The sequence below is a fragment of the Carcharhinus amblyrhynchos genome, chromosome 2 (genome assembly GCF_965287045.1).
Source record: "Carcharhinus amblyrhynchos chromosome 2, sCarAmb.v2.hapA, whole genome shotgun sequence".
Taxonomy (NCBI): Eukaryota; Metazoa; Chordata; class Chondrichthyes; order Carcharhiniformes; family Carcharhinidae; genus Carcharhinus; species Carcharhinus amblyrhynchos.
In genome coordinates, this window is record NC_137325.1 from 41,958,867 (window position 1) to 41,974,909 (window position 16,043).

Below are 16,043 nucleotides of genomic sequence, written 5' to 3' on the forward strand. Positions count from 1 at the left end.
CTGTGCAAGAGCTGCAGAGGTTTGCTTTGACAATGCAGACAGCAGCTGTGGATCTTCTTGATTCATTTCACTTTAACAGAATCAGTTAATTGTAACAATGTCCCAACCCAACAGCTTACAGGTGATGGTTCCCTATGTTGCAGCAGTTTCTGATTTGATTTGACTTATTATTGTCACATGTATTAATATACAGTGGAAGATATTGTTTCCTGCATAACTATATGGACAAAGTATACTGTACATAGAGAAGGAAATGAGAGAATGCAGATGTAATTAGTGTTACACTCATAACTCAGGTGTAGAGAAAGATCAACTTAATGCGAGGTACGTCCATTCAAAAGCCTGATGGCAGCAGGGAAGAAACTGTTTTTGAGTTGGTTGGTACATGACGTCAGACTTCATTCTAACAGAAGAAGGTGGAAGAGAGAATGTCCGGTGTGCATGGGTCCTTGATTATGCTAGCTGATTTGCCAAGGCAGCAGGAAGTGTAGACAGAGTCAGTGGGTGGGAAGCTGGTTTGCAAGATGGATGTTTGGACTACATTCACGACCTTTTAGTAATTTCCTGTGGTCTTGGACAGAGCAGGAGCCATTTCAAGCTGTAATACAAGCAGAAAGAATGCCTTCTATGGTGCACCTGTAAAAGATGGTGAGAGTCGTAACTGACATGCCAAATTTCCTTACACTTCTGAGAAAGTAGAAGCATTGGTGGAGTCTGGTCTGGAATGCATTTTTTAGTGTAACCTTTAACAAGCAGGTACAAATAAAAAATATTTTGAAAAACTTTGTCGCTATTATCTATCATTCACAATTTCTTTTCCCTCACTATAGTTTGAAGAGAGTGATGATGATTTGGATTTGAGATTTGACACTGATGAAGAGCTGGCTTACCGAAGAGATTCTGTTTACAGTTGTGTCAGTTTACCCTATTTTCACAGTTTCCTGCATATGAAAGGTAAGATTAAATTTGCCAACAGTGTCTAAGCAAACTTCTGAACTAGTTATCTGTTGTTTCCATCATTCCCAAGGGATTGAAAATGGTAAAGCTCATATCTAGCTTGGCTCAGTCATGGATTCAAACCCCACTCCAGTGTCTTGAGCACATGAATTCCAATTTTAACTAAGTGGGGCCAGAGGTCAGTTGGCGCCAGGCTTGCCAACAGTGGACCTGGTTGTCATTAAAATGGTTAAGTCCAGCTTCCAGCTGACCCAGAAGGGGCTGACTGGTGGGAGTGGAGTCAGCTTTCCATAGGTACCTGTAGTCAAATAATTGGATTGGGGTGACATCATCAGTACTGAGGGACTGCTGGACTGTCAGAGCTACATCTTAGGGATAAGCTGTTTTACCAAGACCTTATCTGTATTCTCAGATAAATGTTAAATACCCCATTTAACAATTTGAAGAAGAGCAGAGATGTTCTTAACCTAACTCACATCATTAAAACAGACCAGCATGTTATTTATCATGATTGTTTCCAGAACTTCATTAATTTAAATCCAATTTCATATAGATTGTAACAGCAACTAAAATATTATAGAAATGTTTTTGAAGTGAAGTGTCAGGTATAGTTGGTAACAGTTTTAAGTCAGAACCAGAGGTTGTGAACTCAAATCCTTTTCTAAGACTTGGAATCATAAAAAGGAGGAGCAGGTGTAGACCATTTGGCCCTTTGAATCCACTCGTTCATTCATCATGATCATGGCTGAAAATCCAAATCAAAAGCCTGATCCCGCCTTCCCCCACCGATATCTTTTGATCCACTTCATCCCAAGAGCTATATCTAATTCCCTCTTGAAAATATACAATGGCTTGATCTCAGCTGCTTTCCACAGGCTCACCGTTCTCTGGATGAAGAAATTTCTCCTCATATCTGTTCTAAAAGGTTTACCTCGTATCCTTAGACTAAGGATGGGATTTTATGGCCTTTCTTGTCCCAAAACCATAAAACCCTGCCCAAAGTCAACAGCTCTTTCCAGTGTCTGCCCCTTGCCCGCTCCAATTCCTGTGGCAGGCGGAGCAGTAAAATTCTGATCCATGACCCCTAGTTATGGACACCCCCGTAATCGGGAACATCCATCCTGCATCTATGCTGTCCAGTCCTGTTAGAATATTCACCTAGAATGTCACACTATCTGTAACCCCCCACAACTTGTCTGGGCTTGCAAAATCTCACTAAGGTCCTGGCTGGAGACAATACCCATCTTTTTAATCTGTGCTTAACTCTCTCTCCACTCACGTTGACTGTACCTTTAAGACTTGTTTACCTGTAAAGACTCGCATTCCAACCATTATTTTGGAAATAGAGTTTGTGTCTTTATATGCCCTTTTGTGAACTAAAATCCCACTCATCTGATGAAGGAGCAGTGCTCTAAAGCTAGTGGCTTTTGCTAAAAATAAACCTGTTGGACTTTAACCTGGTGTTATGAGACTTCTTTCTTAGAATATTCCCCCGCATTCTTCTGAACACCACCAAATATAATCTTAACCGACTCAATTTCTCCACATGAATCAACCTGGTGTGTCAGACTTCTTTCTTAGAAGATTCCCGCACGTTCTTCTGAACACCACAAATATAATCTTAACCGACTCAATCTCTCCTCATGAATCAACCCGGTAAAACTTCCCTGCACTCCCTTTATAGCAAGAACATCGTTCCTCATATAAGGAGACCAATACAGCATACAATATTGACTTGTGAACAGTATAATGCAGTGTTGCGTTGTCAAAAGTTGCCATCTTTCAGTTGGGATTTTAAACCAAGGTCCAATATATCCCCTCAATCTACACTACAACAGTGATTATATTTCAAAAGTATTTACTTTACTGTAAAGCACTTTGACACTATTTAAATGCAAGTGTTTTTTGGTGGTGTTCTGAAGATGTGATATAGAATGGTTCCAAAACAGAAAAAGGTTGTTCGGCTTGTCACGTCCATTTCACCTCTCTGCAAGAGCAACTCATGTCATGTCACTCCTCCTGCATTTCCCTGTAGTCATGCAAATCATTTTTTCTTCAGATAATCATCCAATTTCTTTTTGAAAATCTTGATTGAATATGCTTCCACCACATTCTGTCAGGCCATACATTCCAGATCCTAATTAATTCCTGCCAAATTTCTTTTTCTCATGTCACTGCAGCTGCTTTTGCCAAACACCTTTTATCAGTGTTCTCTGGTTCTTGATCCTTCCACCAACAGAGTTTCTCCCTGTCAACTCTGAGTGGACCCCTCATGATTTTTATTACCTTAATCACATTGCCTCTTCATCTTCTCGGAGAACAGGCCCAATTTCTCTATGTATCCATATATCTGAAATTCCTCATCCCTGGAACCATTCTTGCAAATCTTTTCTGCACTCTCTCAAATGCTTTCATATCCCGCAACCCATTTTATTGGCACCCCATCCACAAAATTCACTCTCTGCACCACTGCCACTAGTGGCAGCAACTCAGCAAGGCTCCTTAGGCAGCATCTTCCAAATCTTTTAGAAGGAGATGTATGGGAGGGAACACTACCACCTGGAGGTTCCACTCAAAATCACTCACCATTGTATCTTAAAAATATATCACCAGTCAATCACTGGCACTGGGTCAAAATCCTGGAACTTCCTTCCTACAGCACTATGGATGTACCTACAGCCCATGGATTGCAGTGATTCAAGAAGGCAGTTTACCACATCTTCTCAATGGCAGTTAGGGATGGGCAACAAATGATGGACTAGCCAGTAACACTTCCATTTTATGAATTAGAATATTACTTCAACTGATATTGAACTAGTGTTTTACGTGGTTTCATCATAAATTCCTTCCTTTTGCACTTTTTTACTTATCTATTTATATAGCTCTGGAGCCACTGTTTTATTAACCACTTTCTCACCTGTCCTGCCACCTTTAATGATTTATGCATTCCCTTCAGAAAGGTATCCTTTATTTTCTATTGTGTGTGCTTGTTCTTCATACTGCATCACTTCACACTATTCTGCATTAAATTTCACCTAACTCTGGTCCAGCCATTCCACCAACTATAGCTATGGCTATAACATATCATCTGCACTGTCATTTTTATTTTATGTTATTTAACTAATTAGGTTCTTCATTCATAAATAGTACTTAGCAATTTTGCAGTTGTGTTATGGATTTATGCTAGTTGCAGGCATAAAGGAAAAGGTGGTGGAATGGCACTGCTGGTTACAGAGGAAATTAATACAATAGTGAGGAAGGATATTGGCTGTGACAACATGGAGTCTGTATGGATAGAGTTGAGAAATACCAAGGGACACAAAACATCAGTGGATGTCATGTATAGATCCCCAAACTGCACTGATGATGTTGGGAATAACGTTAAACATGAAATTAGAGATGCATGTGATCCGGGAATATCAGTGATCATGGGTGATTTTAATTTGCACGTAGATTGGACAAATCAGCCGTAGAGGAGGAATTCCAGGCGTGTATACAGGATAGTTTTCTTGACCAGTATGTGAAAGAACCAACCATAGAGCAGGCCATGTTAGACTGAGTATTGTGTAATGAGAAGGGAATCATTGCCAATCTAGCTGTACAAGACCCCTTGGGGATGAGCGACCATAACGTGATAGAATTTTTTATCAAAATGCAGAGTGAATTCAGTGACTAGGGTGCTGAATCAAGGAAACTATGAGGATATGAGGCGTAAGTTGGCCTTGATAGATTGGGGAGAGTTATGTAAAGGGATGACAATGGATAAACAATGGCAAACATTCAAGGAACACATGGGCAACTGCAGCAACTATTTATTCCTGTCTGGCACAAAAGCAAAATGGATAAGTGGGTCAATTCATGGCTTACAAAGGAAATTAGAAAGAGTATCTGATCTAAGGAAGAAGCATACAGATTGGCCAAAAAGATATTAGGTCCGAGGATGCAGCAAAGGAGGACCAAGGGATTGATTAGGAAGAAGAAAATACAGTCAGAAAGTAAGCTTGCAGGGAATATATAGACTCACACTAAGAGTTTCTACAGATACATGAAGAGAAAGAGGTCAGTAAAGACATAGGTCCTCTATAAACAGAAATGGGAGAATGTATAATAGGGGACAAAGAATGTATAACCCTTCAGGTTGGGTGAGTGGGCAAATCAATGGCAGGTGCAGTATAATTTGGATAAATGTGAGGTTATTCACTTTGAAGCTGAAACAAGAAGGCAGATTACTACCTGGATGGCTGTCAATTAGGAGAGGTGAGTGTGCAGCAGGTCCTGGGTGTCCTTGTGCACCAGTCACTGAAGGTATGCATGCAGGTGCAGCAGGCGGCATTGAGAGAGGTTTTGAGTACAGAAGCAGGGTTGTGTTGTTGCAATTATGCAGGGCCTCGGTGAGGGATCGAGTATTGTGTGCAGTTTTGGCCTCCTTTTCTGAGGAAGGCTGTTCTTGCTCTCGAGGGAGTGCAGGGATGGTTTACCAGACTGATTCTGGGGATGGCGGGACTGATCTACAAAAAGAGATTGACTAGGTTAGGATTGTTTTTGCTGCAGTTCAGATGGATGAGAGGAGATCTCAATGAGTCGTATAAAATTCGAACTCGACAGGATAGGTGCGGGGAGGATATTCCCAATGGTGGGGTTGCAGTCTGAGGATTCAGGGTAGGCCACTTAAGGCGGAGGTGAGAAGACATTTCAGAGTGGTGAGCCTGTGGAATTCATTACCACAGGAAGTGGTTGATGCCAGGTGGCTAAATTTAGCACTTGGGGCAAATGGGATCAGTGGTTATGGGGAAAAAGCAGGATTAGGCTATTCAGCTGGATGATCAGCCATGATTGTAATGAATGGTGGAGCAGGCTTGAAGGGCCAAATGGTCTCCTCCAACTCCTCTCTTCTCTGTTTCTAAGCTATAATTTTAGTATATTATATACATCTCTCCAGGACCAAATTAAACACCTATCCTGTGTTAAAGAGGGGAAGAAACCTTAAAACTCTACAATCACATACCTGCACATTTAATTAATGCTTTCGGGTTTTGTGTCTCAGGTCTTCTTTCCCCGCAGCAACTCTTTCCTGAGTGCACTGAATTCCCTCACTTACAAAATTTACTGAATTAAGCATTTGTCCTCATTGCACTTAGACAAGGCTGTAATTTTGTAATCACACTCAGCATTTGTTTTTCTTCTTTGTTTTTCACTTCCCCTTTGACCCTCAAGAGTGAACCGGGTTCAGTTCAGTATTATCCAGCTGACATTTATCATATGCACTCTTTTTAAACTTCATCTTACTCAATTCCATGATTATTGTAAACAAAATTCATGCTGTTGGAAAATTTCAGTATGAGTCATTGCATGTTGAATGTTTAAGATAGTAATCACTCACACTGATCATCCCCATGCTCCTTGACCATCAGTTGCCATTTGCAGCAATGACTTGATTTTAGGGCTCATCCCTGCTTTCAGATGTCTCCATGACATCACTCCTTCCCTATCTCTGTATCCTGCAGTAAAGCTACAAGACCTCTGTGCTTCTTCCGTTCTGATCTATTGCACATTCCTAATTTGTATTGTTCCACTAATTTTAACCACACATTTAGCTGCCTAGACTCTGTAATTTCCTGTATAAAGCTCTCTGCTCCTTGGTTCTCCTTTAAGATGCTCCTTAAAGCCTATTTCTTCCACCAAGCTTTTGGTCCCCCACTGAAAGATTTTGAGGCTTAATGTCAAATATGAAGCACTCTAGATGTTTTGCTACATTCAAAGTGTTACATGAACAAAAGTTGTTTTTGCTCACACTGGAATCACACAATATTAAGTGTATTTGAGTTAACCATAATTCTCCAAAAAGTTGTACCTTCTTTTTCGGGTTGAAGATTTTCTATTTATTAGTTTTGGGTCAACTCCCTCACAAAAGCTCTCAAAAAGTTCATGCATTTTTTTGTAGGAGGCCTGATGAATACGTGGAAACGTCGATGGTGTGTTTTAAAGGATGAAACATTCATGTGGTTCCGTTCAAAACAAGAAGCCTTGAAGCTGGGTTGGTTGCACAAGAAAGGTGGTGGCACATCAACCCTATCAAGACGCAACTGGAAAAGGCGCTGGTTTGTGCTGAGAGAAAGCAAGCTAATGTATTTTGAGAATGACAGTGAAGAAAAGTTAAAAGGGACCATTGATATCAGATCAGCAAGGTAATGTTCACTTTAATGAAGTCATATTGGTAAATCTGCTTGGTAACAATGCACAGTAACTGACCTTGTTATGACCTATTCATCTGTACGTGTATTATATTAACACAATTCTGTGGTTCTGTTTTCATTATTAGGGAGATTATTGATGACACTGGCAAGGAGAATGGCATTAATATAGTAATAGAAGATCGCACCTTCTACCTTATTGCTGAGACAGCGGAAGATGCCAGGTAATTGTTTTGTTATGAAATTCAATTAGAATTGATGAGCTGCCTTCTTCATTCATTAAAGCATATGTGTCATTAGCATTTATTATCCACCATTAATTGCCCTCGAAGTTGGTGATGAGCTGTTGTCTTGAAGCATTGTAGACTGTGTAGTTTGGGTATATCAATAGTGCTGTTAAGAAAGGATTTGCAGAGTGTTGAACGAGTGACAATGAAGGCACAGTCATTTAACTCCAAGGAGAACCTGGTGCTTTTCTGCGTGGATCAAAGCAGATTGAGGGGGGATTTGATAAAAGTATGGATCCTGTGTCCAAATGGCCAGAAAGATCTGCTGAATGTTTCCAGCATTTTCTCTTTTTATTTAAAACTTTGCAAACATTCATTAAATAATTTATGGTATTAAACATCACATCTCTGATCCCCGTTTTGGGGTTATCCAGTATGTCATATTTGATAGACAGGTGGCACTCTCACCTTATCTGAAATCTTGAGACAGGCTGATATTATGGTGCCAGACTGTGGGCTCAATACTTGGGGTGTTTGCCCACTCAGCTGCATGGAATGTTATCATCAAAGATGTTATCATAGAATCCCTGTGGTGCAGGAGGCCATTTGGCCCATTGAGCTTGCACTGACAGCAATCACACCCAGGTCCTATCCTCATGTATTTACCCTGCTAATCTCCCTGATTCTAAGGGATAATTTAGCATGGCCAATCCACCTAACTTGCACATCTTTGGATTGTGGGAGGAATCTGAAGCACCCAGAGGAAATCCGTGCAGACACGGAGAACGTGCAAATTCCATGCACAGTCACTTGAGGCCAGAATTGAACCCCTGGGGTCCCTGGTGCTGTGAAGCAGTAGTGCTAACCACAGTGCCAACATGCTGCCATTATTTGAAGCAATGCAGAAGAATTTTCCCACTGAGTATCCATTGGTATGCAAAGTGGTTGATGTGTGTTTAGCATGCATTTGAATGGGCCAAAAGAGTGCTTTCAAACTTTTTATGACTTAGAATATGATGAGTCAACAAAGGGCTGAAGCACAAAATTTGAGAATGGGTAAGTAAGTTCGCTGATGACACTAAGGTCGGTGGTGTTGTGGATGGTCTGGAAGGATGGCAAAAGTTGCAGCAGGACATAGATAGGATGCAGGACTGGGCGGAGAAGTGGCAGATGGACTTCAACGCGGATAAATGTGTAGTCGTCCATTTTGGCAGAACCAACGGGATGAACGAGTACACTATCAAGGGCAGAAGTCTGAGTAGTGTTGAAGAGCAGAAGGATCTAGGGGTCCGGGTCCACAGGACTCTTAAATCGGCCTTGCAGGTGGAGGAGGTGGTCAAGAAGGCGTATGGTGTACTGGCCTTCATTAATCGAGGGATTGAGTTTAGGAGTCGGGAGGTAATGCTGCAACTTTATAAGACCCTTGTCAGGCCTCATTTAGAGTATTGTGCGCAGTTCTGGTCGCCTCACTATAGGAAAGATGTAGAAGCTATTGAGAGGGTACAGAGGAGATTTACAAGGATGTTGCCTGGACTGGGAGGCATGCCTTATGAAGTTAGGTTGAGGGAGCTGGGACTCTTTTCCCTGGAGAGACGAAGGTTGAGAGGCGACCTGATAGAAGTTTACAAAATGTTGAGAGGAATAGATAGGGTGGACTCTCAGAGGCTATTTCCCCGGGTTGAAATGGTTGCTACGAGAGGACACAGATTTAAGGTGCAAGGAGGGAGGTTCAGAAGTGATGTTAGGGGTAAGTTTTTCACTCAGAGGGTGGTGAGTGAATGGAATCGGCTGCCGTCAGTGGTGGTGGAGGCGAACTCGCTGGGGTCTTTTAAAAGACTTCTGGATGAGTATATGGGGTTTAATGAGATTGAGGGTTATAGATAGGTCTGTAGGTTGGTAGGTGTTGATGTGATCGGCGCAACTCGTGGGCCGAAGGGCCTGTTTGTGCTGTAGTGTTCTATGTTCTATGTGTCTTTCTTGAGGAAAGCAGTTTCAGGGCAAAAAGCTTCTCAATCAGTATCTATAATTTTAGAACAAATCTAAATGACCTGATGAAGTTATTTTGCTGGAGTAAGAACTGCTATTAAGTGTCATTATTTCACTTCTTATGTTGCAGCCAGTGGTTTAGTGTCCTCAGCCAAGTTCATGGATCAACTGAGCAAGAGATCAGAGAGATGCATGATGAGCAAGCAAATCCACATAATGCAGTGGTGAGTTCTCCATTCTTTGTTATTGATGAAAAAATTATTTTTTTGGTAGTGTTTACTAAAAGGTCTTGCATCAACAAGTTTTTTTCTATCCATCAGTTCACACCGTATTTGTAAAATACTGCATTCCTGCTTTAAAGGACAAAACAGTCTCTTGTCACTGTGATATCAATAATAATGATATCAGTGTACTTGCGAAGATTGCCTTTGATTAGTTTTTTAAGCAAAATTGTGTATCTGATCTAAAAGAGTTTACTTTCAATATAACTATATAAATCGGCAAGTGATCAGAGGATTCCCTAAGCATTTTGAATGTTTTTCTACCCTGTGGGGGTAGGATTAGTATGTTTGTGGCTGACACAAAAATTGGATGGGTGGTTAACAGTCAGGCGAAGTGTCTTGGGCTACAGGAAAATATAGACAGAATGGTCAAATGGGCGGATAGTGGCAGATGGAATTTAACCCTGAAAAGTATAAGATGATGCACTTTGGAGTAACTTGACAAGGAAGTATTCAATGAATGGTAGGACATTAGGAAGTTCTGTGGAATAACAAGACCTTGACGTGTTTGTCCACGGATCTTTAAAAGCAGAAGGGCATGTTAGTCAGGTGGTGACAAAGGCATATGGGACACTTGCCTTTATAATCGAAGCATAGATTACAAATGCAGGGAAGTCATGTTGGCATTGTATAGAGGTTTGGTGAGGCCACATCTCAAGTACTGTGTGCAGTTCTGGAAGCCACGTTATTGGAAGGGTGTGATTGCACTGGAAGCGGTGTGGAGGAGATTCACCTGGATGCTGCCTAGGATGGAACATTAAGCTATGAAGGGCAGTTGGATAGGCTTGGGTTATTTTTGTTAGAGCAGAGAAGACTGAGGAGGCAATCTGATTGAGGTGTACAATATTATGAGGGACATAGAGTGGATGTGAAGCAGCTATTTTCCTTAGTTTAAGGGTCAGTGATAGAGGTAGGTGGCCTTACATCCTTTAAAAATTATCTGGATGAGCACTTGGCACATCAGAGCTATGGGCCAGGTGCTGCCAGATAGGATGAGGTAGGCGTTCAAGTGTTTGTAATGTGCCGATGGACCGAGGGGCCTCTTCTATAATGTATGATTTTATGACTGTTTTGGAAGGGCAAGGAAATTATAGATTAATTACAGCGCAGATGGAGGACATTTGGCCTGTCATGTCTATGCTGGCTTACTGCAGGAGCAATTCACTGAATGCCATTGCTCCATCTTTTCGCATAACCCTGCGAAATTGCCCTTTCCAGATAATGATTCAATTCCCTTTTGAAAGCTATGATTGCATTTGTCATCACCAAGCATTCCACACTCTAGCCACTTGCTGCATTAAAAAAGGTTTTCTTCATATCTAGCTGCTGTTTTTGCCAACTTAAATCTCTGTCCTCTCATTCTCAATCCTTCCACTGATGGGAATAATTAATCTCTATCTACCATATATATGTACCACTCATGATTTTGAATACTTCTATCAAGTCATCTTTTAATCTTCCCTTCTCCAAGGCCAACAGTCCTGACTTTTCCAATCTTTCTATATAACTAAAGTTCCTTATCGCTGGAACATTCTCGTGAATATTTTCTGCATCCTCCCTGATGCCTTCGTATCCTTTTTAAATTGTGGTGTCCAGACCTGGGCACAATGTTCCATTTGAGGTTGAACCACTGTTCATAGAATCCCTATCATGCAGAAGAGGCCATTCAGCCCATTAAGACCGCACCGACTCTCTGATAGAGTATCTTAGCCAGGCCTCCTCTCCTACCCTAACCCTGTTAACACCACACCTTTTCCATGGCTAATCCATCTAATTGAAAGAACAACAAAGCTACATTTCTAAAAGCTTCCACCACCTTACTTAAACAAGCGTGTAACATTTACGATTCTCCAAACCTCTGGCGTTATCCCAGCATCCAAGGAGGTTTGGAAAATTATGGCCAGAATCTCAATTTCTGTCCGCATTCTCTCAGTATTCTTGGATGCATCTCATCTGCTCCTGGTATGTTATCAAACTTGGGTACAATAGGACTATCCAATATCACTTTATCAATTTAAAGCAAATGAAGTGCCTGAACTATATCCTCTTTCATTGTAATCTGGGCAACATCTCCTTCCTTGGTAAAGGGTTATTCATTTAGTACCTCAAATGTGCCTCTTGCCTCCACCTGTTAATCTTAGTTTTGATCCCTAATGATGCTCCTTTTATAATCCTTTTACTATTTATATGATTATTTTGAATTCCCTTTATATTTGCTGCCAGTCTCTTATCATGCTCTTTTTTTCTCTTATTTGCTTTTTCAGTTTTCCTCTGAACCTCCTACATTGAGTCTGATTCTCATTTGTATTAGCTACCTGACATCCATCATGTGCATAGTTTATTTGCCCTTCCTTCCCCCTTGTTTGGGAATGTACCCCTACTGAAAACAAATGATCTTTTATTTCTAGGTGGGGGCCCAGTGTTGAATTTTGTCTGCCAATTTTTGTTTCAAATTGATCAAGGCCAGATCTATTCTCACTCGATTGAAGTTGACTCTCCTCCAATTAATTATTGTTACCCTGGATTGCTCCTTGCTGACCTAAACCTTATGATACAATGGTTACTGCCTCCTAAATGTTTCCAGACAGATACTTGATGCATTGCCCTAATTCATCCCCAAGAACAAAGTCCTTTCCTTTCCTTTTGTTCCTTTCTTGTTCGACAGGAAATATACTGAGGTAAAAAAATTTCCTTGAACGTACTCTAGGAACTCTTGCACACTGTTTACATTACTAGTACCCCTATCTATAATCAAATAATTAATTTTAATTATAACTACTCTGTAATTATAGCACTTTTCTGTAACTGCCTTGCAAATTTGATCTTCCGTACCTTTCCCACTTGTTGATGACCTATAAACTGCATCAAGCAATGTAATTGTACCTTTTTTATTCCTTAACTCAAGCCAATTAGATTCTGTCCTTGACTCCTTTGCAACATCCCCTTTCTCCAATTCCAGTGTTCTGCTCAGTTAGTACTGCCATCCTTCTTCCTCTCCTTCCTTCCCGAACACCTTGTATCCAGGAGTATTAATTAATTAAATTATTATTGGTTCAATTGGTGCTCCCTTTTCAAAGCAGGATAAATGCTTCCATGAAATGTTTACATGAGCAAAATACTGCAGATATTGGAAACCTGAGATAAAAACAGAAAATATTAAGAACAGTGTGTCTACCAGCATCTGGAGAGAGAAGCAGTTAATGTTTCAAGTCAAGGTCCCTCTGTTAGAACTGGGACTACTTAGAGATGTAACAGTTTGTAATCAATGGCAAGAAAGAGAGGAAAGAAAAGGGAAGATTTGTGACAGGGTGGAAGATGAGCAAGATTATATGACAAAAAGGATGATTGTACAAGGCTAAAAGCAATAGTAATGGAATAAGCAATGAAGCAGTTTAGAGGACATGTAAACCAAAGAGCAGAATCATCACAAATGCATGTCATTGAAAAAAACAAAAAAATTGGGGGCAGAGATTACGATCTGAAATTGTTCAACTAATTGAAGCTGGAAGGCTTTAAAATGTTTTGATGAATTTGAGGTGCTGTTTCTTGAGCTTATTATGAGCTTCATTGGAACGGTAGAAGGCCAAAGGATAGAGGGGTCAGAGTGGGAGTGAAGTGAAGAATCAAAACGATAGATGACTGGAATCTTGAGGATCATGCTTGCGGATTGAAAGGAAGCATCCTGCAAAGCAGTCAACCAGTCTGTGTTTGGCTTCCCCAGTGTAGAGGAAGTCTTCCGAACAAATTGAAAGAAGTACATTTAAATTGCTGATTCATGTGGAAGGAATGTTTAGGGGCTTGGATGGTGAGAATGAAAGAGGTAAATGGATCAGGCAGTGTCGGGGGTAACTGAGAAGTGGAGCAGAGTTTTACAGAGATTTCTGCTATATTGTTCACCTTCTTTGTTTTCTAGTTCCCGTCCTGTGTTTGATCAGATATGTTTTAAGAAAACTCCTGCTTCCAATCACATTTCCTTCCTTAGCCTCTATCTCTAGCTTTGACTTTTTCCACATGGATTCCAACTTAAATTCCACCCCTCATAATCTCAGATTGTTTTCGGAAGGATGGCGTCGATAGATAGGGAACAGCTTTTGGAGCAAGGGACACAAAATACAATTGGCTTCTTCCTAGTATTTAATTGGAGGAAATTTCTGTTCATCAATCGCACTGTCAGATAAGCTGTCTGATAATTTAGCACAGTAAAAAATCTCACAACACTGGGTTAAAGTCTAACAGGTTTATTTGATAGCTCAAGCCACAAGCTACCGAATAAATCTGTTGGTCTTTAACCTGGTGTTGTGAGACTTCTTACTGTGCTTACCCCAGTCCAACGCTGGCATTTCCACATCATGATAATTTAGCAACAGTAGAGAAGTCAAGAAAGGCGGTTGTGGAGTAAAACTGAGTGTCATCAGCATGCGTATGAAAACTAGTGCTGTTGCTTCAGATGATACCAAGGGTTAGCAGGTAAATGAGAAATAGGAGAATTGAAGTTTAGATCTTGGAGGAAGGGCGCTAAGGTAGAGATGTAAGAGCCGGAAAAGAAACCATTGCTATGGATTCTCTGGCTATTAGAATTGAAGTCAGTGAGAGCAGTCCCACCCAGCTGGGTAATGTGGAACGTTTTGAAAGAGGATTGTGATGTGGTCAACCATGTCAAAAACTGCAGACAGGTCGAGATGGATAAGGAGAGAAAGTTTACCTTTGTCATAGTCACATCGGATTTTATTTGTGACTTTGATGAGAACTATTCTGTTATTGTGACATGGGGGAGGCATTCAAACATGGAGTTTCAGGAAAAATAGAAACAAATTAGAAAGGGCACCTGGGTGTCCTCAGGCTGGCATGGACAGGATGGACCAAATGGCCTCTTTCTGTGCTGTAACTTTTCTGTGGTTCTGTTTGGGAAATAACAGCGCATGCAAGGACTTTGGAGAAGAAAGGAAAGTTGGTGATGCGACAGTAGTTTGAATTATCGTGGAGTTATGTCCATTTTAAATAGGAGACTTCTTATCTTTGAGCTGTTGGCAGAGTACTGCAGTGGTTTTCTCTTCCACTTGAATTTCCAGGACTGTCATTGAGCAGAATCTTACTGTCTGAAAGAACTACTTTATACTCCTTTGCAATAAATTCCAACATAGTATTTGCCTTCCTAATTCCTTGCTTTAACAGCATGCTAAAATCTTGTGATTCATGTACAAGAGAATCCTTGTCTTTCTGTAACACAGCATTCTACAGTAGCTCTCCATTTAAGTGATATTCGATTTCTTCTACGTTTTTTACCAAAGTGATAGCCTCACATTTTATTCTGCCTGCCAAATTTTTTGCCCTCTCATTTAAGCTGTCTATATCTCTTTCCAGCCTCTTTGTATCCTTGTATTCTTCTCTCCGCTTGCTTTCTCTCCCAAATTTGTATTTGGCTACAATACAGTTGGAGTCCAAGCCATTAATGTAGATCATAAGGAATTGAGACCCATGTCTGATTCCTGTGGCAATCCACAGTTTGCCAACCTGAAATTGGCTCCTGTATCCCAACTCTGTTTCCCATTGGTTACCAATTCTTAATCCATGCTAATACATCACTCCCAACACAGCGAGCTCTTAAATAGAAACAGAAAATGCTAGAAAATCTCAGCAGCTGTGGAAGCATCTATGAAGAAACATTTTAAGTCCAATACGATTCTTCTTCAGAACCTTTTATGTGACACCTTATCAAATGCCTTTGAAAATCCAAATACATGATATCTTTTGGTTCACCTTTCTCCAGCCTGCTTATTACATCCTCAAAGATCCCTAATAAATTTGTCAAACATGATTTCCCTTTCATAAAACAATGCTGATGCTGACTGTATTTTTATTTTCTAAATGTCCTGCACAACATCCTTAATAATGACGGGGGCATTGAGGGGCTGTTTTATATCAGCCCCACAATGCCCCCGTCCCTCGGGACTAGGCAGGGAAATTGGGTCATCAGTTTGGTGGGAATGGGATCAGGGGAATCTTATGAATAAACTGAGCTCAAAGAATGAATTAAAGATTTTGATGCATATTGTTAAACAATTTGAATCTAAGATTATCGAAGTGTTATTTACAGTGTTTATATCCAAGTCAACTTGTGCTCACTCTATTTATATTCAATTTATATTTTTGCCTAGGGTACATTGGATGTAGGTATGATCGAATCAGTCTGTGCTTCTGATTGTCCTGACAGGTAATTGTTCATTTCTCTTTCCCAGCAAATTTCACTTGATTTTCAGAATTGTCATTGAGCAGAATATTGAGGCTTTGAGAGAATTCTTCCATGGGAAACTGAGGCAGGTCCTGTCCCTGATGGTCTGATAATCTGACCAGTTTGCACACTCTAGAGTCAGCCAGTTAAGAGACGGCAGGGATTTTACTCC

General features: G+C 40.6%; 1 protein-coding gene across 1 annotated transcript in view; it reads left to right on the plus strand.

Annotated features, from left to right (window-relative positions):
* myo10 (myosin X) overlaps window positions 1–16,043 on the plus strand; it is a 351,157-nt gene that overhangs the window by 305,365 nt on the left and 29,749 nt on the right. The window contains exons 26-30 of the mRNA XM_080204973.1: window positions 831–954; window positions 6,899–7,142; window positions 7,277–7,372; window positions 9,492–9,585; window positions 15,798–15,853. Coding sequence (XP_080061099.1) covers window positions 831–954; window positions 6,899–7,142; window positions 7,277–7,372; window positions 9,492–9,585; window positions 15,798–15,853 — 614 coding nt within the window. The remainder of the gene's footprint in view (window positions 1–830; window positions 955–6,898; window positions 7,143–7,276; window positions 7,373–9,491; window positions 9,586–15,797; window positions 15,854–16,043) is intronic.